The sequence below is a fragment of the Pithys albifrons genome, chromosome 11 (genome assembly GCF_047495875.1).
Source record: "Pithys albifrons albifrons isolate INPA30051 chromosome 11, PitAlb_v1, whole genome shotgun sequence".
NCBI lineage: Eukaryota > Metazoa > Chordata > Aves > Passeriformes > Thamnophilidae > Pithys > Pithys albifrons.
This window is the reverse complement of record NC_092468.1, coordinates 26,401,660-26,425,903: the sequence shown is the minus strand read 5'-3', so window position 1 is coordinate 26,425,903 and position 24,244 is coordinate 26,401,660. Positions and strand designations below refer to the sequence as shown.

The window sequence follows — 24,244 nt, the reverse complement described above, 5'->3', positions numbered from 1 at the left end:
TATTGGGAAGCAAGAGCAGGTGTGCTGAAGCCAAAGGGTGGCTGTTGCAGACAGCCCAAGACAAACTCCGGGAGAGGTTTCACTTCTACTGTTACTGGTAATGTGGATATTGGTAATGTTGGAGTGGGATTGCTGAGAAGGGAAACAGCACTGGTTGAGCAAGTCTCTCTTTGCATGTTTGCACACCCTCTGGGTGTGCTTATGCAGATGTGCTCCCTCCCAGAGTGTTTGGAAGGTATTTCTCAGGTCTGCACTGGCAGCACATCCCACACTCATCCACAGACAGGGCTCCTATCTGCTGGCAGCAGCAATCTCCACTGGAGCTCTGTTTCTCCCACATTTGGAAGTAATTAACAGCCTCTTAGTATTCCTGGGGAAGCTGAGCTTTGGGGTTTTGCTAAGTAACACCTTTGGTCTGACTTTCTGTTTATTGTCAGGGTAATGCCCACAAGAATATTGCCTGGGATGGGCACTTCTGGGATGTAAATGCTAGTGAGATGAGCCCAGTTGGGGTTTGCAGATAAATGGCAGACCAAGCCTTGCTTAAGAGACTGTTTAGAGAGGATGTTTATGTTGTTTGGAGGGGACATGCCCACAATGCACCCTCAGCAAGATGCCCCGCTGTCACCCAGACCGGCTTGGGGAAGTTGCTTTGTCTCCATTGACAGGTGGTGGAACTGCCTGTGCCAGCCCAGCTGGAGCAAACCTGGGTCCCCTCCTTGTCCATGCTGTTTCCTCTCTTGTGGCCCAGGAAGTGTCTGCATCAGGGACACAGGAGCACTCAAAGTTACCTGTAAGGCAGAAGAAAAATTTATCTTCCAAGCAACAATGCCAGCCAAAAATTGCTAACATCCTGCTGCATGTTTTTGTAGGACTCTTTTGGAACCAGATTAAGCACCAAAATCTAAATATGGACCTGTGATTGATGTATGTGTTTTTGTTTAGGTGCCTAAAATAGACTTTTGGGGTTGGAGGTGCCTGGTGAGGCACAAACTGAGACAGGGAAAACTGCACCATCGGCATCATTGGCAGGAGAGCTGCAGTAAGCAACTCATTTATCTACACCAGAAAATGAGAAAAAACACTCCAAGGGAAGGCTTTGGTCAGTCTCCCAACAGAGACTTATGTGGAATTTGGTGTTTGACAGTCAGGGACAAAGCTCAGCTTCACCATCACCGCATGGGGGCTCACAGCCCTGTACGGAGCTCATGGAGGAGCCAGGTCTGCCCTCAGAGATCAAACCCTCCAAGGATGCCCAAGGATAGGCGGGCTGGTCACAGACTATCCACCTGCCCTGTCACCTGTACAAAACGTGGTGCAGTGGGAGATGTATGAAGAGGATGAAGTTCACACTCGTCACTGAGTGAAGGAGAAAATAAATCATCCTCAAAGCATCTGCAGCAGTCCCTGTTACCCATTTCTTAGGAGCCCTTAGCACTCTGCTCAGGTACTACACCGGTTTAAAAAAACCCAGACAAATAAACAAACCAACCAACGAAACCCCCCAGAAAAGAGAATTTGAGGATAGTTTTGGTCTTTGCTGTTTTTTGAGCTGTTGGTTGGGTTGTTCCCTGCTGGGAAATGCAGGGTGGTCCTGCTGGTGTGCTCAGCCCGGCCGTGGTTCCCTTTAAGGGCTTGCAGAGAGGACACAGCGCTGCCGTTACGAGTTACTCCATCCAGCTGCTGGGCTTTGTTCTGGTTCCTCCTGCTCAGGTTGGCTGCAGCACTGGCTGAGCCCTCCCCAGCGGGGCACAGCACATTTCCAGCCTGCTGTGCCAGGAGGAGCGCCCGGAGCTGCCCAGCATGCCCATGGCACCAGACAGGGAGCACCAGGCATCGACTGCTCCAGCAGCCACAGAGACTGCTGCTGAGACCCCCAGATCAGGCATTCCTTATGGATAGGGCTGCCTGAAGGCCACGGAATTACAGGTGCCAGCTCGTGTGACTGGGAGAGCCTCAAAGTAACCAAGGTTAGAAAGCTGTGCTCAGAAACACAATGAACCGATGCAACAGTCCCAGAGCTGTAAAGGTGGGACAAATGCAAACCTACTGAAATGACACTAAAGAGCATTTCTTGCTCCCTCGCCAGTTCTCTGAGGTGTTATTGCAGCAGGGAAGAAGAAACGCTCCATTTATTCAGCCCCACTTTATCCTGTAGTGTAAACAGCAGTTGCCTGAATGAACAATATATTTTAAAGCTGGTAAATGAGAAGCCAGTGTTGGTTATTAGCCCTGGGGAAATTTTTAAATCGGCTTCTGTAATGCTTAAACATGAGCTGATTTATTGGCCTTGTCTGCAGAGAAAAGCTGCACTAGCTTTTTATATCTCTTAATAGGGTTAATGTTTCCTAACAGTGAAGTATATCACAACAAAGGGGAGGAGGGGGAAAAGGTAGAGAAGCTGTGGCTGCCCCATCCCGGGAGGTGTTTGAGCTGGGCTGGAGGGGACTTGGAGTAACCTGGTTTAGTGGAAAGTGTCTCTGTCTACGGAGGGTGGAAATGAGGAACATTAATCACTGTGGAGCTGGGTCATTCTGCATTAGAAGTATTCATTACATTGTAATCTTTGCCAATAACTGGCAATGCTGAATGAAGCAGCAAACTTTGGAGTTGTGATGTGTTACATCACAACTAAGAGCCCTTCTTTAGTGTTCTGCTGTAATATAATTAAAATACATTGCTTAATTGGTTTGTGAACTGCGGGAAGCCGCTGAGCTGTGGCAGCTGCTGGGTTGGTCTCCGGGTGCAGCAGGGCTGAAGGTGACTCTGCCTGTGAGCAGGGCACAAGCCGCCAGCTTTGCGCTCCCGCAGCCCCCGGGCACCTCTCAGGGCATGCGATGGGCAGCGCTGCCCTCTCCTCCTCACGCCTGCGCCCGCCCCGCGGTTTCCCAACAGGTGTCTGGGAAGGGGAAGCGTTTTTGCGTCTCTCCTCAGCACACGTTCGCAGCTTGCATCCTCCCACGACATCTGCCCCATGTGCTGCTCAGCCACACAGATCCCGACTCCGCCTTGACTCGCTATTACCCACTGAGTGCGGCGCAAACCCGGCGTGCGGCGGCGGGAACAGCCCGCGGACCCCGCGCTCCGCCGGGACGGGGAGGCAGCACCCACAGCCCGGGCATGGTAAGGGGAGCTGGCCCTCCGGGACTCCCTGGAGCCTCTTCTGTTCCTTTGTAGAGCCTGTTTCTAGGCAAATCCTTAACTGCTTTACCTGCTTACCTTAAAACTGATCAATTAGCCTTTTCCTAACAACTGCCTAAATCCATGTATCTGTCAATACAGGAACTTCTAAATTATTCCTGGTATTTACAGTGCTGATGTCTGTGCTGTGCTCCTTAGATTTAAAACCTCACTATGGTGCTGAGTTTCTCCTCAAGAGCTGAGCAGCCAGGGCTCGGCAGGTGCTGCAGGTGAGGTGACTGAGCAGAGTGAGCACTCTGTAGCACTTTTGTCCCCTGTGGGACACAGAGTAAGTGTAGAGACTTACTAGAGGTAACTATTAAATTTTGGGTATGCTGTGCTTTGTTCTGCCTCATGATCTACCTTTAAAATGAAATGCAGTGCTTTGAGGGCAGAGACTTGTGGGCAAGTTATGGACACCAGAACACCGTTGAAAATGCTTACTCTTAGCTTGAGTTCTGTTTTGATCTGTATCCCATATTCTAGCAATTTGTCTTCCCTGCTTTCTGTTTGCTGACACTTCACTTTTGGCTGTCACTGGAAGCTCTCTGTGTCCTGCAGCTCACTGGCTTTTCTGAGGAGGGAGTGGGGTGAGCACTTGAGACCCTGCTCTATTTTCTTCCCTGTAGCTGAAAGCATTTTTTTCAACCACCCTTTAGAAAGAGAACAGCACAATTTGTCCTCAGGTGAGCTCATGCCTGGTGCAGTTTCCTAGAAGGCTCTGGCAGGGAGCACAGGAGACTCGCTCAGTCCTCTGTGCTCTGCTGGTACCCAGTTACCTGCAAAACTGTGCAAAAGGCACGATTAATGGTTCAGCTAATTTAATAAACACATCTCTCCTGGCTTCCTAATGACTTCTGAGTAATGCTGTCAGAGTGTCTGTACCGCTGCTAATGAGCTCATCCTTCAAAAGCCTTGACAGCAAACTTCTGCTTCGGTGATGAGTGAGGACTCACAGGACCGGCGTTGGGTAACAGGGGCAGATGACTTCCAGTAAGGGCTCTGACAGGGCACCAACAGGCCAGCTGGACTTTCCCAGCCACTGGCACTGCCGTGGATTTGTCCAAGCAGAAGCTGGCATGTTGTGGCAGATGCCTTCAGGTGCTGCTCTTACTTCAAACTCCTCACACAGGTCTTGCTAGGCAAGTTTCCATCTTGTTCCGTAACTCTGGTCAGTGGCTGAACGTGGAAATCCCATGTGTGAGAGACATTCTTTGAGGTCAAGTACCTACTTACTATGTAGGCTGGACTGAAATAGGAGGCTGTATTCACCAATTACAGTGACAATATAAAAATGTAAATGATCTTTTACTCATTTTTAGTGTTTATTTTTTTTCCTTTTAACTCTCCAGGCTGTGAACAGGACCAGTGACTGTTTATTGACAAACAGAGTCCTAGAAAAGTATTATCTTCCCACCATGTACAGCCTTGAGTTCATTTTAGGCTTCATTGGAAACACCATTGCAGTGTTTGGCTATATTTTCTGCCTGAAAAAATGGAAAAGTGGCAACATCTACCTGTTCAATTTATCCCTATCAGATTTGTTATTTCTCTGCAATCTGCCGGTACTGGTGAACAGCTACTCCCACGATCAGTGGGCAAAGGATGGCATCCTGTGCCACAGCAGCAGGTTCCTGCTCCATGCCAACCTGTACAGCAGCATTCTCTTCCTCACTGCTATCAGCGTTGACCGGTACATGCTCATAAAACACCCCTTCAGGGACCACGTCCTCCAGAAGAGGAGAACAGCTGTTCTGGTGTCCATTGCCATCTGGATCGGGGTGATCCTGGAGCTGCTGCCGCTGATGCATTTCCTGGAGCCTCTGACACCTGCCAATAATTACAAGTGTCTTGATTACGCGAGCTCTGGAGACGCCACAAAAAGCCTCATCTATAGCATGTTCCTGACTGTCTTTGGCTTCTTCATCCCTCTCTTGATCATGTGCTGCTTCTATGTGAAGATGGTTTGTTTTCTTAAAAACAGGAGTGAGCACCTCAGTTCTCCCCTGACCCTGGAGAAGCCTCTCACCCTGGTGATCCTCACCGTGGTGATCTTCTCCCTGCTCTTCACTCCCTACCATGTGATGCGCAACGTCCGACTCGCCTCCCGGATACCGACCTTGAATGTCTCTGAGTGCACACAGGGCATCATCAGCACCATTTACGTCATCACAAGACCCTTTGCCTTTCTAAACAGTGCCATTAATCCTGTTTTTTATTTCCTAATGGGTGATCACTTCAGAGACATGCTGATGGCTAAAACAAGGCAGCTCTTGGGCAGGCTGACAACCACCAGGAAGTGAGTAAGGGAGCCCCTTGTAGTGGGAGACAGCAGAGAGGAAACTCTCTTAGGGAGAACATTCAGTAATGTGCCTTTTTTTTTTTAGATAACTTTATTTATCCTATAGAATAGTGTGAGCTGATTGTGTTCCTGTAAATGCACCCATTACCTTATTGTACAGGAGACCTCCTGCTGAGCTGCTTGCAGCAAACCAGGAGGGATGCTCGCTCCCAGCAGGACAGGAGGATGCTGCTCTCAGAGCAGGACACCCCACAGCCCATCAGTATTGCAAACAAACAACCGTCACTCAGCTCTTGGAGGGAAGGACATGCTGCTCTCAAATGGCTGCTTTGTGAGCCATAATGTGTTGCTGGACTGGACCTGGACCTGGCTAAGAAAATGTGCCTTTGTACTCAGCAGGACACCCAGGCAAGCTCCCATGGGCATTCTCAGTCCCTTATCAGAGTATGGAGCTACCTAACATTAATGTAGTTGTCCATAAGTGCCAGCAGAATGTAAAGCCTGCAGCGTAATTCGGACCTCAGAGTTCCAACTTCTTTAGTAGTTCTGCTACTGAGCCAGGAGCTAACAAGGAGCCAAGTCCCTGCCTGACATTCCTGCGAGATCAATCAGCAGCACAACTGACTCTCCAATGGACTGACCCATGTTCAGAAAGAAGGGGGGAAGAGACTGATGGAGTAATGAGCCTGTAGGAGCTTGGGCTGGAGAAGGAGCTGCCCAGAGGGAGCGTGGGCAGGTGCAGGCAGGGTCTGGCCAGTCCTCTCCCCTGCCTGCATTGCTGCAGGAGATGAGGCACCTTCATCCCTGCCTGAGGACTCACTGCTCTCCAGCACAAGGAACAGGACACCCATTGGGTCTCATCCAGGTCACCCTGGGTTCTGCTCTCTGATGTGACAATCATCTGCAATGTGCTTCACTGTGCCAGTGATACCAGCCCTGATAATAAACTGTGCATCCTGCTTAAAAAAACCAGAAAACGTCTCCTTTGTGCTGTTTCTTCTTATTTGCTGATCTCTGGAGTGTCCATGAAGCCTCACCACCTGCCTTGGTCCATGTCACATGGTCCTGTGCCTTGGCATGGTTCTGTCACAGAGTTATCAAAGCAGGGTCTGATTCCCAGCACCAGTTCTGTACCTGCTGGGGGATGACTCTGGGCTCCTGGCAGGAATCCAGAAGAAACTTAAAGTTTTGATTTTGGTTCTTTTAGCACAGAAACAGCCATGCAGAGGCTCAAATGACTTTGTCAGTTTAGATATCCTGCTCAAGGCTGGGTTTGCTGGAAGAGGAGGCACTGCCTGCCCAACAGCATCCAGCTGTCACTGTCCTGGCCTTGCCTGGGTCCTGCTCTGCTGTCCTACCCCACGAGTCCAGTCAAACCCTGAGGCAGGGGCTGCAGCCATGGCCACACTGGCTGCCCCTGCCCTCCCCAGAGATGTGTCTGTACAGCACATGGCATCCCATTCCTGGATATCGATGGCCAGGAGGTGATTTCTCTTTGCAAACAATGTGTAGTGACAGTTCTTGTGGATTAATAAGCTCAATTATTTGTTTTGCTGTGGCCCTTGAGGTGAGCAGGGTCATCTGCTTCTTCTGAGTGACTGAGTCACTAAGGATACCTGCCTGTGTACACACCAGCATGGCATTTACCCACACAGCTACTCCCTGTCAGCTGGGTACCCACAGGTAATCACCATCTCCAAATACATGCTCTTTCTGTCAATATATGCCATAGATCCATCATCCAAAAGGTGCAAAGTCAGACCTGGTGCCTGTGCCCCTGGGAGCCCAGGACTGCTGAACAGAAGCTCCCAACATTTGATCACCTGGTTTCATAACAGTGATGCTGTTCCTGCCTCAGCACCTGCACTGGTCACACCATGGCACCTTCTCTTTAGGTGGGGAGCTCCACAGAGACCTGCTGAGCTCTGATCTCTACCCCATCTGAGACAGCCCTGGTTTGTACCTTTGCTTTAGTGGCAGTCTCAACTTTCATTTCCCCAAACTAATGGGTGAAATTTCTGATCATGACACAGTGTATTGTGGTGCTGCTGGTCTTGCAATTAAAAATGTGATAGAATAAAAACTCTGCATTGAAGCTCCACATGCATGCTCCCCTCTGCTTAATTCTTCTATTCCTGAGTAATACACAGATTAATTTAAATTAATAAAGCCCCAAAACACAACCTGGCTCACCTGAACCAGGCAAAGCGTGTCTGGGGTGGGTGCAGGTGTGGGTATGGGCAATGGGCTGTGGGTGCAGGTCCACCCCCTCCCCTGGGCAGAGTCACACCTGGGCTGTGGACACCAGTACCAGCACAGCTGGGCACGTGCTCTGGGGTTTGATTCAGGTCCAGCCAGGATTTTTTTTTGTTTCATTTTGTTTTGTCTTCCCTTATTTTGGGTGGGGACTGGAAATGGATCCAGAACAGGAATTCAGCTGTGAGTCAGCCTGAAAACAGTCCAAGTATGTTTTAGTGGCAGTAAGTGATCTAAAAATAACTGGGATGAGCCGTGGGGAGGGCAAGGGGCTGTGCTGCCCTCGGCTCTGCCCAGCCCAGCAGCCACTTCCCCAGGCAAACACAGGGCCAGGACTGGGCTGCTTTCACCCACTGCTTTAGGTGTCTGAGGAGGTGGTCTGAGAGGGAGACATTCTCTCCAGCAGATGACTGGTTGGAGGGGATGGAGATGCTGGAACCTGCCTTTGGAGGGAAATCCTGATGAGTGCCACGCTTGCTGGAAAACACATAGGTCTGTTTTTAATCCATTCCAAACCCCAGAAAACTTCAGCTTGTCTGCAGCTCGGAATGTGTAAAATGTCCTGCAAGGTTTTTCCTGACATTTAGAGAATATTTCCAGGACTTGCCTTTGTTCCCATCACCTCTTGGCCTGCCACTGCCCTGGTGGTGCTTCTCTGGGGACAGGTGCCCTGCTCCTTGTCCCCCAGCTCTGCACAGTGCTCTGTGCCACAGCAGCTCCTGCTCTGCATTATTTTAAACATTATTTATAAGAAGATCTCTCTAGCAGAGCAGGACTGCCCACAGGGTGCCGCAGGAACTGTGGATTAAGTGCTGTGGCACACAAGGACTGGCTGCCTGTCCAGCCCTGGACATCTGGAAGGAGCTGACACCCTCTGAGTGGAGTCCCACCAGTGTGTCTTGACCATGTCATTGGCACATTGGCAACTCAGAGTTTAACTGCTGCTGCTGACAGCAATGGAGACATTAATTCAGCTGAGTTCTGCTTGGTTTCAATTTGGTTTCCAATTTTTAAAAATATTTAAACTAAATAATCTTCCTGGAGCCCAGGAGGAACTTTACACTCTGCTTTGGCTGGTGAAGTGTTGTCACGTCAGCAGCCCCCCAGGGTCCCTGGGCAGCAGCTGAGCTGGGCAGCACCACACACTGCAGCAATTATGCTTTTACAGGTTTGTTCAGAGCAGCTTTTGGATCAGCAGCATCAGGGTCTGACCCGAGCACAGGAGCTCCTGAGGGCAGGGCATTGAGGTGACTGATGTCAGGGCAAAGAGCCTGTTGGAGTCGGGCACAGTGGAACGTTTAACTGCTGCTTGGGCTGTTCCTGCACTCTTGCCTCACTTCCTGATGGAGTCACATAAGAATCACAGGATGGAAGGTCTAATGGATAACTTTCCAGTTGAAATAATTGAGTAATTTGATAAATAAAGCAATCCAGCAGCTTGGCTACTGACTTCTGATATAAATCCTGTGCTCTCAGCTGCTCCAAGGCTTGGTCTTAGGAATTCTCTTTCCTCCCCTGATGACTGCTCTGTTTGGTGAGTGCTGCTCAGGAACAGACACAGCCCCACTTGTCACAGACTTGAGTCCTTCTTTCTGATGGGAAGGGTGAGGACTGAGCCTGGCACAGCCCATCTTTCAAACACCCAGAGCAAATACCCAAAGGGAGCTGCTGCAGTGCTGGGCACAGGCAGGGGAACGTCCCACTGCCAGGTGAGGGGCTGGGGCAGCCAGCAGAGCTGATGGGCCAGAGGAGGTGATGGATCCCACCTGCTTCAGGAGCTTCATCAGCAAGAATGTGAGGCCCAGAGGGGCTAAATGGGAGCCATGGTGCTGGTTCCCTGCCTGCACAAGGGTCCCCAGTTGTGAGCTGCCTGCAAGATGTGGGTGGGGGAACCCACAGTGCTGTGCCACAGGTGCATGAGGAAGGAGTCAACTGAACAGGTAATAATGAGGTGACAATTCTCAAATGTCTTTTTACTACCTAGGCAAATTACAGTAGAAAAAAATACTGCTGACCATGGCATTTCTTGGGAAAGCCTGTTTAGGTTATGTGCTGGAGACAGAGCTGGTGTGAGCACTGTGTGGGTGCTGGGCTGTGGTGGGACAGTCAGATGGAATCAGGAGTTACTGTAGAGAAACAAAGTGACCCAGTTTGGTTTATCTGGCAGCGGAAATGTGTGTTTGGTGTTTGCACAGCAGTGTGGGGGGGAACTGGCCTGTGCTGAGGCTCTCTGTGACACGAGCTGGAGGGTTGTGAAATGTGGCACACAGAGCAGAGTTGGCACACAGGGCCTGTGGCTTCTGCAGATGCAGCAAATGAGGGGCAATGTGCAAAAAACCTATCCCCAGAGCTGGGTTACAAGTGAAAATACCTAGAAATGTCCTAGAAATGGAAGTTCAAAGAGCAGATGTAACCCCAGGCAGCAGCCAGGAGCTGCACACAAGGGCTCTGCAGGGATACCTGGTCCCTCTGCCCTTGGCTGAGCTGGGAAATGGCTTGGGATGTGAGAACTATTCTAATGTGCTCTCTCTGTCCTTGAAATGGGAGCTTTAAAAAGAATTTGGGCTTTCTCTTTTTTCCTTTAAACAAACAGTGCTTGTGTCTCCTTTCCCCTGCTCAGCCCATAGACCGAATAGACCTTGGGCTGCTCAGGGCTGGTTTGTCATTGAACAGCTCCTGGCACTTGAGGGGTTTGCCATTCCTCTAATGAAATCAGCTCCTGGGATGTGCCTGGTTGTGCTTCCCTGGCAGGTTTACCAGCGGAAATCCTCCTCCTGCAGGAGCACAATGGCTGGGGGCTCTCCAGGGCCAGCAGCAGCCAGGGAAAACAAACACCATCCTGCTACAGCACGTTTCTGTGGAGGCCTGAATGTAAAAGCTTTGTATGTGAGGTTCAATTACCACAGTGTTATATCTAGTGACATATTTTTTTAGTGAAGAGAAGGTACTTTATCATCCTAACTATTATTTTTCTTTATGGTGCGTGGAGAAATTCTGGTTTCTGTGTATTTCAATCCAGCATTTCTGCAGGGAATGGGTTAGCTCTCGACTGCCCTAAGCAATGCTGGCTTGTCTGAGATTTGTGTGTACAGTTCTTTACACAGAAATAACCTTTTCCTGATCTGGGAGCAATTTGTTTTCAGTGCCTGTTTGGTTTTCAGGGTGTTTTTTCTTATTTCCCTTTAATTAGTTGCTGTACATTTCAGGGCAGTCATTACAAAATGGTGTTGCTTTGTGCTGCTTGTTTTGCTTCATGTAGAGAAGTGTCACAATATGCTTTAGATGGCTTGATTTCCATAAAATCCCTTTGGCTTCTGGGTTTGGTTGTGTCTCAGGATGAGTGCTGTGACCCCCAAGTGCCTGTCCCAGTGCCCATCCTTGCCCACCCTTCATCCTCATCTGGAGCTGGAGTTCCTGGGAAGATGCTCCCTCCTCTGCTTTGATCTCTGGTATTTCCTACTGGGATTTCAGGAGTATCCTCAAAGGAGGATGAAATTACTTTTCCTGTTCCCATCAGAGGTTAATTCAGCCTTTGTTTTCTCCTGCCTGCAACACCTTTGGCCTGAGTGTTTGGTACAACTTGGCAAGGGAAGAAATAACAACAGAATTGACCTTGTACCAAAATAAATAGAGAGGAATTAATGTTTAGTTACAATTATCCTGTTCTCATTAACAGTTCCTGTGCTCACTGTGACCCACAAGGTTCCAAGAGGTTTGGTGTGACTTTTGTTATATTTATGAAAGCAGCTTTTCAGGCCCTGCTGCCTGTGTGAGGAAGAATGTCTGCTTACATTCTAAAATGCTTTTCACACTGCTCGAACAGAAGTATTGCTCATATTGCTCTACACAAGACAAAGATAAAAATAAACAACTTAAATACTTCATCTTAACTGCTTCATTACTATTTGGAATTATATCAGAGTAATCAGTGGTTTTTCCTGAAAGCTGCTGCCTGTCATTACAGTGATTTTGTTGTTCAGATATCTTTCAACCTAAGTTTCTCCAATGGTATTTCTTAGCATGAAGAGCTTAATTTTTATTCCTTGGGCTGCTTAAATTTTATTTTAAAGGACGTTTAAAAAAATAAGGGCTGTTGACCTCAGAAGTTATTCTAATGAAGTGATGTGGCCTCTTATACTGTGAACCCAATGCCCACCCCAAAATACTCTGTCTGTGTTGGTTAATTCCTCAGGCTGGGAAAATACGTGCTATAAAAATGCTTCTTTGGAGAGTGTCTCATAGGAGATGAAAGTAGGTCTCAAGTAGACCTGTGGAAATTAGCAGCATCTTCTAAAGAAATTGGGGACTGTGGTTTGCTAAGGACTGAAGGATATATTGGTTTGCATGTTCCAATTTGCAAGGTTGGAGGAAAACTTTAGGCATCACTTCATTGAGGTGATAAGAAAGCACTGCCTCCTCCCACTTAAGAGTTGGACTCGATGATCCTTGTGGGTCCCTTCCAACTTAGAATAGTCTGTGAATGGTTTATAAAGGACCACACTCTAAAGGACAGTAATAGTTTTTGTCTGACATTTGTTACAGCAGCATCAGCTGATGAACATGGGCTGGCAGAGCAGTCCAAGCTGGTTTCACTGCAGAAATGCTGAGAGCTGTTCATGTTGCTGGCTGGCTTCAGCACTGGGAGTGGCAGAGCAGCTCCCAGATAATGCACAGCCTTCCCTGTATGGTGAAATAATGCACAGCCTTCCCTCCCTACGTGTGGCCCAGGATGGCACGTGTGGCCCCGGGGCAGGCACATCCACAGTGCTCTCCAAGGATCCTCCTCCGCAGGGTTCGCCGGCGCTGACCACAGAGGCAGGGAGGGGACGCTTTTGCTCAGTGCTGGCCGGGGCTGTGCGCCCTGTTCGTGGTGCAGCATCTCCACAGCGCCCGGTGCCACCGGAGCACGCGGAGGGCAGGGAGCTGCCAGGCAGGTCCCAGCGCGGGGTGAGGGGCAGCCGCGGGCACTGCGCTCCCTCTCGCTGCCCTCCTCCTGCCCAGCCCCCGTGCGAGGGCATTTGGGCTGAGCGTGAAGAAAGCTTTTCCCAAGGAACTCATTATTTTAATAACTGCAGCCTAAGAAAGACATGAGGCTTTGGACAACTTTTCAGAAGTAATAACAAACCAGAAAAAAGCCAGACAGTGTTGTCGTGTGTTCCACCACCACAAATCCTGCACAGTCTGGGACTGACGACACTTCAGCTGGATGCAGAACCAATGCAGCAAAGCAGACGGTGGCCTGAGCAAAAATGTGCCAACAAGTTTGTCTGTGAGCAGGAATTAATGAGCAGTTTCGCTCATTCGTCAGAGCATGAAGACTGCCCCAGCTGTGTGTGCCACTGCAGGGAGGGCATCTGGGCGCTGCTGCCAGTGCTTATGGACATGTGTTCCTGCCACATTAAAGGGGCGTGTTTGCTCTCGTGCTGTGCCCAACAGTGTCAGAGTTGTGCCACAAAGGAGACAGTCTCTGTCATTTCAGCCATGACTCTCAGACTAGATCAGGAACATGCTGGCCGTGCTGGGGGGGCTGCTGGGGGTGCTGCTGGCCAGGCAGCCTTATCTGTGGCTCGCAGCAGGAAGGGCCTCCAGGGGCACCTCCCCAGCCATCACCCCATTTCCCGGGACTGCCGGCGATCACCGTGTCAGTGGCCTGAACCTGTTTCCCCCACCAGATGCCAGTGGGCAGATTAAGGGGTTGCAGCAGCGACGTCTTTAACTGGAGCATTTCAAACTGTGTGTCTGTGCCCCAGACGTGAGCCCCCGGCACTGAGCTGGGCTGTGGCTGTGGCTGCAGCCGCCATGCAAAAGCACTTCCTCTGCCATGTCCTTTCTTATTAGCTGAAAGTAATTTTTGCCTCTTTAAGAAAATATATATGCAAACCCCAGCCCATGGCCATGGTTACCACCGTGTGTTGGGCTCACCTCACACCCTTGGCGCTATAGGTGTCATCCTCTGGCCCGTCACCACTTCCCCCTTGCCAGGCCGCCGGCGGCGGGCACAGAGCGCAGCGCGCTGTAATTGGCGCGGTGGCACCGGGGAGGCGGTGGCTGTGCCGGCAGCGCTGCCAGGCACCACACGCACCCCAAGGAGCCCCAGGTGGGACTGAGCCTCTGCTCAGTGCGGCCCTCCTGGCTCTGCAGAGCACAGAGGACAGAGCTGCTGGCGGCGGGTGACGGTGAGTTATTGCAAAGCTGGAGGGTTTTATGGTTGTATTTCATTGTGCTGCATTCGCGTGTGTGTCTCGCTGTCCTGAGTTATGGAAATTCAAATAACAGAGTAGAGAAATTGATACTAAATGTGAGAGTTTGCTATGGAAAGTCAAAGTAACAAGACTCTGAGGTACCAAGTAGCTTCAGGACTCATGGTCAGATCCCACCAGAGCCCCTTCGTGGCGTGTGCCAGGGGTGCAGCAGGACCCCCGAGGTGTGGAGCTCCCCCCGGGGTGAGCACTGACGGCTCTCGAGCACACGCGGCACAAACATGGCGTGGTAGCCACTGCCATGGCGCCGGCGGGCGCGTCTGCTCTTCCTCCTGCTTTTGCTACAGTTGGGTCAGTTCATCCCCTGTGCGGCTTTCTGTGCTGGGAAACTTGAGAGAAAGGTTTTCATGTGCTCACGGGAGCCCTGTGAGCTGGTTTAACATTTGTTCTGCTCCTGGAGCAGAGGCAGGGCTGGCTGGGGCAATTCCCCAGTTTAGGTGCGTTTCCCAGTGGGGCCGAGTGCTGCTCACCTGCAGGGTCCCTCCAGCCCTGGGTAAGGTGGGTGGGTGCCCATCCCTGCAGCATCATTCCTCAGCCCCGCTCCAGCTCCCCAGGGGGTTGTTGGTTAAACCCATGGGAAATCCTCTGAGAGTGAACTTTTGGCTTCCTACTGTGAAATCCGCTGCTGCCAGCAAATGTTCTTCACTTTTCCTTAACTAAACACAACGTCACACACAGCGGCCACTGGAAACAGCCCCAGTGCTCCCACAGGGGCTGGGGGAGTGGAGCCGGCACTGCAGGAGGGGCTCCAGCAGGAGCTGCACAGCAGGAAAGGAATCGCCTTTGCAGAAAGTGCAAAAGCCGTAATGCAGATCACAAGTATTTGCTAGGAATTTACAGTGTGGATTTTGCCCATTTATGTGCTTGTAACTAGGAGAGATTATAAGCATTTTATTTCTTTTAATGAAAATATTATCATCTAATAGTTGCAGGAGGCTTTAAAATAAAAGACTGTGGTGGAAGGGCCAAGTCAGAAATTTGTGGGTTATCTTTACAAAATTGCACATGCAGATGATATCATTAAAACAGGGGAAATAAAAAGGCTCGTGGCCCCGCTGGGCGCGGCGGCGGCAGCCACGAAGGCGGCTCCGGAAGGAGCAGTGAGGCAGCGCTGGAGCTGGGTCAGACCTTTTTGGGGAACTTGAGCTGCACCAGCGCTGCACAAATAAGGGCATCAGGAAGCAAGGCCTCTGCTGGGTCACAGGCGTGTTCAGGCTGGGTTTAAAGCAACTCGTGTGTCTGCCTTTAATAAAGGCTGCAGAGGAGGCAAATCGGAGTTCCAGGTTTGTTTTGTGACTGTGGTGTGGCAGCCATTTGGTGACATAAAATGAAGACACTGGACATACTTGGAGCTCGGTGGATTTGCACTGTGGTTTCTGTCTGGGTATGTGTGGCCAGGTTTGAAGTGGCCCGTGCCCCTCGTGGGCAGGAGCTCTGCAGTGAGGAAGCACTTTTACTCCCCCTGAGGTGTAGCTGTGAAGAGGATGCCCCCAGCCATCCTCGTGTGGGCTCCAGGACATGTTGGTGTCCCACTGCTGCGGTCTGGGGCTCCTGCCAGCCCAGGCTGGGTCACTGCTGGCCCTGCTGCTGCCGCCTCGCTGGGTTCAGAGGGAAGGGCGGGCACTTTGGCTCCATTTCTGGAGTCCGGCTCTTGCCTCACTTGTGCCAGGGCTGTGCTGGCTCAGCCAGGAGAGTTCCTCTTTCTTGCTCCAGTTGCAATAGCACATAAGGACTCTAAAATGTAAAATGTCTCTCAAAGACTTTCTCTGCACACAATGTTTCCCTTTGTCCCTGAGTCCTGACTGACGCCTTTTGGTTTGAGTGACACACGATGTGCAATGACATGTTTCCTTATCTTTCTCTGCTGTAAGATAATTAATCTTTTGTAGCGTTTGGGTTCCCAGATGGTGATTGTTGTGGATATTGGATGATGATCTGGGAGGCTCCTGGATCTGAGATTTCCTTAAGGTTTCCTCTTTACCCTGCCCTGCCTGGACATCTTGTTATGACAGAGCTTAACATCTGTGCTGTAGGATTTGATCCCCTGTAACCTGCATAGACCAAGGTGAATGGAATGCATTGACTTCACAGGATATAGTGAGAAATGCCATTGCAGGTGCCCAGAGCACAAACCCAGCGCTCAGGCTGTGGGAGCTGTGCCTCGTCCCACAGGGAGGTGTCTGAGTGGGCTCCCAGCAGGCCTCAGCACCCGAGGCAGTGCTGGCAGCACCAGCTCCCTGTGGAGCTGGCAGGGCTGGCCCACTGCAGGCAGCAGCCCTCAACACAACAGGAGGTCGTTCCCATGGGAAAATGAAATTAAATAAACCTCATTAGCAATGCAACCAAACACTGGCCATGGAGCTCAGCCCTGTGACCAGCAGTGGAGGGGGCGGGTGGGCGCTGCCCTTCCAGCTGTGCCAGCTGTGCACTCACGCCCGCCACACTGCCAATGCCCAGGCAGCACCAGCAGCGCAGTTTAGGCACTGGGTGTTTTTTAAAGCCAGCTCTGTGTATAGAAAAGGTCACTTATGCAAGCACTGCCCTATGGACGTTATTAAAGAAGAATTTGGGCAGTGTGGAGTTTGTACAGAGACTGTGACCGGAACACGTGCTCTGAAAATGCCCAGTGCAGCAGTGTCGGTGCTCGCAGAGGAAACAGCCTCGTGGAGTTCTTTGTGCTGCAACAGGAAGAGCATGAATGGCCCAGCACAGTATTCACTCCCAGAGTCCACTGGCAGCCAGGGTGCCTTATCTGAGGGCACATCTGCACTGCCTGCACAGTGCAAAAGCCATGGGAGGCAGGCAAAAAGAAAAATATGATGGGATACCAGTTGTCATGGATTCTGTTCTGATCTGGATTAAACTTAATTGAAACATAAGCAGATCATCATGACATTTTTCTGAAAGAAAATCAAATATTTCTTCATCTTTTCAGTCTCCAGTTTCTAGAAAAAAAGCCAGTAGAGCTAACCAGCAGGTATCAGAAAGCTCTCGGAGCGGGTGAGGTGCCTGAATTCCCTGGGATGCTCCTGAGGCTGCGACGCTCCAGGAGGGATGATCATTTAACCCATTTTGTTTCCAGAGTGCTGCCTGCTCTGTTGCAGGGGGGATTAGAGCACACAAAAAGCAAAGTTAATTATATCCACACCACGGCATGTAATAAACAAAAAGCCTCACAAAGAAGCAGCAGTTCAGATCTCTAGAGCAGGTAACATCATTTGGCTCCCAAAGCAAAGTGAGGGATTTTCCATTATCACTTCATCTCACAAAACATAACTCTACATAGTTCAACCCCAAGTACAGAACAGAAAAGGGGCAAATTTAAAGCCAGATTTCCTCTAGTCTCCAGGCCTAATAAATTTCAAAGTAAATCAAGTGGTTTGAGTTATTCTGCAATGGATTGAAGAATCTTGCAGATGTAATTCTGAGTGATCATTTGAAATTTCAGAAGGCAATGGAAGTTCAGAACCTATATATGAATAAAAGCAGCATTCAGTTAGAGATGCCACTTTAGTCCTGACTTTTTTCATTTGTGAGGTAAAAATAAACATATTCTGGAGAAACTGGGTATGGGCAACAACAGATGCTCAGAATTGTAACTGCAAATTACAAGATTTGGTGGGGGGAAAGACAAGCATGAGGGGCAGGAGGAAAGACAAAGTTTTCACAGGCCTACAACCCCCACAGCATTTTGGTAGGAATAGTTGGAACAAGGTGTCCATGTTGATGGAGGTGTTTAACACAGCCCAATACTTGGTCTTTCTCCTTGGTCTTTCTCCTTGTCTTGCCTGGTGTTGGTGTGCCTTGTGGTTTCCTTGGAGTCACTATTCCTGTTGGCTGGGGATAAATACCACAGTTTAAAAAAAAAGTTTTAAAAAGGTGGCATGGGAGTCCCAGTCTGTAGCTATGGAGAGAGGCTGGAATTCCACCATGGCTGAAAATGGGAACCTGCTCGGGGAAGGAGAGAGCGAGTCTGTGTGGTTATTTTCTGGAAACAGGGCACCCCTGCCTGACTGTTGCCTGTCACAGCATCCGGCCCAAGGGTGGCCGTGGCAACCGTGGGGTCCTGGTGAGAGATGGTTACAGACTATTAACACTCAAGGTAATCAAGGAGAGAGTAAAGTCACCAAGGAGTGTAAGGTGCTATGGACAGAGGTGTTTGGAGGATCTGGTGTTTCCCCACAGGAGGAGAGCATGGGGCACATCCACAGAGCTCAACATCAGCCCCTTGGTGATGTGCCCATGCTGGGTTGGGACACTGGCCTGGGCTGTGGGGGAGCTGGAAGGGAAATCTGACCAAATTTGAAAACTGAATCATGGAAAAGCCTTTGACAGTTTTTGAGCTTTGATTTCTAAGGTGTGTGGTACCCATGGCACCCAGATCTTTGCAGCACCTCTCAAAGCCCTTCCCATGCACTGCAGGCCCTGCTGCTGTAGGGCTGATGTGAAACAGCTACAGGACTTGTGGGCAAAATCACCTCCTTATAGACCTTATGATGTGATGTCATTTTGCATGGTGCAGGTTATACTGGCAGCAAACTTGTGTGCTGGAGTCACACTCTTTCACTTCATGAACATTTGATGGCTCTTAATTTTCATAACCAAAGTGAAGAGAAAGCTCTTGGAGTTGGAGCTGCGAGTGTGTGACATGTCTGTTTTATGATGCTTCTCAAGACAGAGCAGTGAAAGCCGCTGTGGGAGCTCCTGCAGAGAGGCAGCAATGCTGGTCCTCCAGGCCCCTGCTGCTGGAGACCCACAGGGAGGGGGCCGGGCACCCACCTGGGGCTGGAGCTGCCTGGGCAGAGCCTACACCCTGGGCAGGAAGGGTTCTCCCTCTCTTGGCCAACTGGCACCGTTAAATTTAGCAACCAGGAGGAACAGAAACTGCTGGAGTGCTCACCATGAGGCAACAGTGCTCTGAACTGCTCCCTACTGAAGAGAACAGAAATTGAAACTAAAAGCTTTAGGGGAAAAGAGAATAATTGAGGGTTTTTTGAAAGCATATGTACAGTATATGCAATGAGATGTACTCGGTTATTCATTCAATGCACTGGAAGAAAATACTAAGCAAAATATCTCCTGGAATCATCGCAATATTTGGGGTTTGGGTATCAATTTGGCTCAGGCCCAACTGCCACTTCGAGAGCAAGGGACAAAGTCAGAGAATTGTGACATGGACTTTATTAAAATGATAGCATAGAGAAAACTAAAAAACCACAGTTTTCAAAGGCACGGGACACTTTTATGGTAAATGACACAAAAATAAAAGGATGAACAATTGAGTAGGTTATTGTGAGCCCAGGGAGGGACTGGGCTGCTGCTGTAACAGAGAGGTCAAACAGCCTAACCCAGCAGGGCCAGGGGAACAGAGCTGAAAGAGGGGTAACAGATCACTTCATCTGTTCCCTTGCCCTGGGCCGGGAGGACTGTCCCTGATCCCTCCTCCAGACAAGTGCCTGACCTTGCTTTAGTACCTTGCCAGTCCTTTTTCCCTGCTCTCAGTCCAACCTGACTCTCTCTCCCTGCACTTTAAGCCCATCTTCCTCTTCCCACTGACATAAATACAGGGATGATTGTGCCCTGCTCTTTATCGTGCCTGTAAATCTCAGGTCGTCATTGCTGTGCTTCCTTCACTCTCGGCGTTGCTTCCAGCTCTTTCCATGCCTTCATTCCCATCGCTTGTCCTGGAACTCTTGTCCCACAGCTCAGTGAGCTGGCACTGGTGGGCCTGGACCCCACATGTCCCTGTGTCCCCACCCTGCCTGGCAGCCTGCCTGCTTCTCCGTGTGTTTAGGTGTGTGTCCCTCTCTTCTTTGTTAGTCTAGAGAACAATAGATAACCATCAAGATTATAATGACTTTTTATAGGCAGGAGAAACTAAGCAGGGTCTTCCTTAATCTTCTCTATCAGTCCTTTCACCTTGGTAAGTCGTGCTTGTAAATCTCATGTTATTTTTTGCCCTCTCTTGGGCTATTTCCAGTTTATGTCTTTCTTACAGTGTGGTGAGCACCACAGCAGTGTGGCAAGGTCCCTTCACACGTGGCCTGTCCGCGAATGCCCTGTCAGGGGACACCAACACGTGTGTGGCTCTGTGCACCTGTGGCTCCTCTCCTGTGCCCGCCCGTCAGTGTCACCCTGTCCTGCTCTGTGACACGGGGCAGCGCTGGCCTGTGCCGCGGGGATGGTTCGGCTGCTCTCGGAGGGTCCCACCGGAGCCCAGGGGTCCCTGGGCGGGTGCGGGGTGTGCGGGGAGCCCGTCCCGGACCCGGAGCACCGGGCAGACCTCGGTAGGGCGGCACTGGGCAAACCAGCCGGCGGGCAAGGGACTTGCCGAGCCAAGATGAGGGAAGGGCCGGCACCGGGAGGCAGGCACGGCGCTCCCGCCTGCTCCGGGAGGCCGATCCGCGAAGGATGGCCCGCCGGGGCCGGCGTTTGGGGCCTGCAGAGAGGGGGCCGGGGCCGGCGTTTGGGGCCTGCAGAGAGGGGGCCGGGGCCGGTGTTTGGGGCCTGCAGCGCGGGCGCCGGTGCTGTGGGGCGGGCCGGGCCGGGCACGTGTGCGGGCCGGGCGCGGTGACTCAGGCGGCGCCGGCCGCTCCGCCGCGGGGAGGATGAGGGAGGGAGGGCGGCCCCGGGGGAGGGCAGCCCAGCCCGCCGCGCCCCGCTCCGCGCCCTGCCCTCGCCGCCGGAGCGCGGAGGCCGCAGCGGGACCCACCGGGTGAGCGGGGCCGGGGCCGGGGCCGGGGCCGGGCGGCGCTTCCGGGCGAGGCGGGGGCGGCGGCGGAAGCGGGGCCGGGGCCGGCGCGGGGAGCTCGGGCCGCGCTGCTCCGCCCGCCGCGCCCGCGGCCGCTCCGCCCGTCGGCATGAGCCGCTGACCGCGGGGCCGCGCCGGCAGGGCCCGCCGGCAGGCCCGGGGTGAGTGCGGCGGCGGAGCCGGGAAGGGAGGGGGCCTGCCGGGGACCCGGATCGGGGCCCGAGCGCGGCCCTTAACGGGGAGAGCCGGGCGGGGCCCGGAGCGCGGCCCTTCCCGGGACAGAGCGCGGCCCTAACGGGGAGAGCCCGACGGGCCCCACGCATGTCTCCTGCTCGGGCCCGGCCCCTCCGGCCGCGGCGGAGAGCGGCGGGTCCGCGGTGTCCGTGAGTGCCCGGCCGGCTTCGGCAGGAGACACGCGTGGGGCCCGCGGGGGCGCGACCGGGGGTCGGGGCTGCCCAGAGCAGCTGGTGTTGGGGTGTGTGTCTGCAGCAGGGGGCACAGAGCAGCCGATATTGGGGTGTCTCCAGCAGGGGGACAGAGCAGCCCCATATTGGGGTGTCTGCAGCAGGGGACACAGAGCAGTCCCAGTGTCGGGGTGTCTGCAGCAGGGGACACAGAGCAGTCCCAGTGTCGGGGTGTCTGCAGCAGGGGACACAGAGCAGCCGATATTGGGGTGTCTGCAGCATGGGGGGAGAGCAGCCGATATTGGGGTGTCTGCAGCAGGGGCACAGAGCAGCCGATATTGGGGTGTCTGCAGCATGGGGGGAGAGCAGCCGATATTGGGGTGTCTGCAGCAGGGGACACAGAGCAGCCCCATATTGGGGTGTCTGCAGCAGGGGCACAGAGCAGCCGATATTGGGGTGTCTGCAGCATGGGGGGAGAGCAGCCGATATTGGGGTGTCTGCAGCAGGGGACACAGAGCAGTCCCAGTGTCGGGGTGTCTGCAGCAGGGGACACAGAGCAGCCCCATATTGGGGTGTCTGCAGCAGGGGGCACAGAGCAGCCCCATATTGGGGTGTCTGCAGCAGGGGGCACAGAGCAGCCCCATATTGGGGTGTCTGCAGCAGGGGACACAGAGCAGCCGATATTGGGGTGTCTGCAGCAGGGGGCACAGAGCAGCCGATATTGGGGTGTCTGCAGCAGGGGGCACAGAGCAGCCGATATTGGGGTGTCTGCAGCAGGGGGCACAGAGCAGCCCCATATTGGGGTGTCTGCAGCAGGGGACACAGAGCAGCCGATATTGGGGTGTCTGCAGCAGTGGGACAGAGCAGCCGATATTGGGGTGTCTGCAGCAGGGGGCACAGAGCAGTTCCAATGTCGGGGTGTCTGCCCCAGGCTTGGACAGCAGTGCCCTGTGCTGTCCTGGCCCAGGGACCTGCTGCGGTGTCAGGGCTGGAGGAAATGCAGCATTTTGTTTTCTTAGAGAAAGGTCTTGAATTCAGAACTTTGTTTTGCAGTTGCGATCGAGTCGGTTTGTTAAGACGTTGGTGTAGCAGGAGAGAGAAGCGCAGGGATGTTGTGTGTGTAAAATGGTTGTCTTGGAAAATTATGTGATTATTTCTTTTAGAAAGGAATAATTCCTACTGGTGATTTTTGAGGCAGTGAATATATGCCCCAGAGCACGGGGGCAGCAGCAGGAGATGGGTGACAGGGATTGTGAACTGTAGGAGAGCAGGTTTAAGGAAGGATTGTAATGAGCAAGGGATGGATGGGAGTAATGAATAGTAATGGAGGATAACTAATTGGGTTATGTCTTCTTTAGCATTATGGGAAAAGACCTAATGAAACAACAACACATTCCAAAGTGACAAGGAAATCATCTGCATGATGAATAATTAACCGATGGCACTTGTTGCTGCAGGGGGAGTTTGGGGCAAGAGCTGGAGGACAGAGCTGGATCACAGGCTGGCTCTGTGTGACACACACCCTGGCCAGGCCCGCCAGCAGAAAACAGTGTTATGACAATTTAAAGTAGATAAAAGGGTAAGAAATGAAAGGCTTGGTGCCCCCAGGCTCACTGCAGTGGTGACAGGACTGCTGTCTGTGGAAGGCTGGGGTGTGCCAGTGCAGCAGGTGGAGGGGTCGGGAGTCTCTCTGCTTGCAGGGCAGTGTGGGCTGAGCCAGGAGGGCTCTGGGGTGCAGGGCACCCAGACAGCCCATCTGGGGGGGCAGACGTGCTGGGTGACGCTGAGCTGAGCTCAGTGCTTGTACCACGTGCTTTTGGAGTTGAAATTTTGTGAGGTCTGGGTCTCTCTGCTTTCCTCAGCTTGTGCTGGATCAGGTGTAGACTGAAACACTAAAATGGAATTGGGCTGCCTTGGGATTAAAGGCCTGGATTTAAAAGCCCAGGGCTGCTGAGCTGTAAAACTTCTCCAGGCTGAGTTAAACTAAGGGCTGTTTAAATGGAAAAGCAATGGTGGTGACTAAACAGTTCAAGTTTCACAGTTTCTGGACTTGGGAAAATTTGGAAAACCTACTCTGTACATTAAAGTAATTGTGGAGTCTGCCTGGTTTGTGTGACACCCAGAAGTTCAGGAGTGCAGTTGTTATTTACTCAGGCTACTGAGGAAAGATAGACAGGAACAGAATTCTTGGTCTGATATATGAGAGCAAAAGTGCTGGGATGTGTTTATTGTCTCATTTCTTTAAAGTCATCATTGGATTAAATTTGTTCTGAATGGCAGCAAGAGGCCAAGCCCAGGAGTGCTTTGTAGTACCTTGAGGCACTTGAATCAATGGACAAACTTGGGGCATTATGTGAGCAACATCTGTACTTGCCTTCAGTCAGCAGCAGTGCCAGGGCTCCCTTGTGAGCCCCAGGCTGCAGCCGAGGTTATGTGATGGTTTCCATCCCTCCCTTACCAAGCACAGCCTCCCCTGCTCTAGGAACAGCCTGCCTTTGAGATTGCTTTTATTTTCCCACCAAACCCTTCTCTGTGCTTGCTGTCTCAGGAGTGTTGGAAGCACAGCTGTGCCACGTGCTGGACAAGCATGAGCTCTGTGTTTCTTGGGCTGAAAGCTGGACTGTAAACGTGGGAAGTGGCCAGTCTGGATGTATCCCACAGCTGCTTCTAGCCTGGCTCCTCCTGGGCAGGTGCCTGACCACCCTCGGGGCAGGAGGTGGATTAGCAAGGTAATGGATAGTGTCTGTCTGTAGGAGTATCAACTAAGCAGTTTAATTAGTGAAAGCAGAGAATTTTAATTTAAAATTTCTCTGGTATTTTATTATCTAATTGTGGAAGTAATCATAATTGAGAACAGTCTTTACTGGAAGGGTATTCTGTAGGCAGTCAGGCCAGGGAGTTGTTCTTTGGCTGCCTTGCTGCAGCCAGTGTGCAGGTGGGGGGCACAGGGAAGGCTCCAGGAGGGGCACGTGGCCCTCCTGGTGTGCTGGGGGGCTTGTAGAAATTCTGGGCTTGTAGCTGATGTTACTGTAGACTGGAAATGCAGTTGGTTCATTTTGCTTTGGGAAGTTAAACAGTATAATCAGAAATA

At 51.8% G+C, this 24,244-nt stretch overlaps 2 protein-coding genes across 15 annotated transcripts in view; both read left to right on the top strand.

The window, feature by feature from the left end:
- Nucleotides 1–3: 3 nt before the first annotated feature.
- Nucleotides 4–6,451, top strand: SUCNR1 (succinate receptor 1). Of its 2 annotated transcripts, XM_071566376.1 has the most exons (3): nt 20–97; nt 946–3,123; nt 4,533–6,451. In XM_071566376.1, the coding sequence occupies exons 2-3, from the start codon at nt 2,833–2,835 to the stop codon at nt 5,481–5,483; spliced, it is 1,242 nt and encodes a 413-aa protein (XP_071422477.1). In that variant the 5' UTR covers nt 20–97; nt 946–2,832; the 3' UTR covers nt 5,484–6,451. The 2 variants fall into 2 exon arrangements, with proteins under 2 accessions (XP_071422478.1, XP_071422477.1); XM_071566377.1 differs by having other exon boundaries at nt 4–3,123; nt 4,720–6,451.
- Nucleotides 6,452–13,697: 7,246 nt separating this feature from the next.
- The window catches only part of MBNL1 (muscleblind like splicing regulator 1), a 75,719-nt gene continuing 65,172 nt past the window's right edge, over nt 13,698–24,244 (top strand). For 9 of the 13 annotated variants that reach the window (XR_011698782.1, XM_071566878.1, XM_071566874.1 and 6 more), the window contains exon 1: nt 20,779–20,910. The gene's annotated coding sequence lies outside the window, so the exon portion shown is untranslated. Of the gene's footprint in view, nt 13,915–20,587; nt 20,714–20,778; nt 20,911–21,109; nt 21,133–24,244 lie in introns of those variants that run through there. The other 4 variants (XM_071566879.1, XM_071566869.1, XM_071566868.1 and 1 more) reach the window with 4 other exon arrangements.

Coding starts and splice junctions, on each gene's coding strand:
- SUCNR1 (XM_071566376.1), top strand. CDS start 2,833: ATGCGATGGGCAGCGCTGCCCTCTCCTCCTCACGCCTGCGCCCGCCCC. Junction 3,124..4,532: donor GCACCCACAGCCCGGGCATG/GTAAGGGGAGCT, acceptor TTAACTCTCCAG/GCTGTGAACAGGACCAGTGA.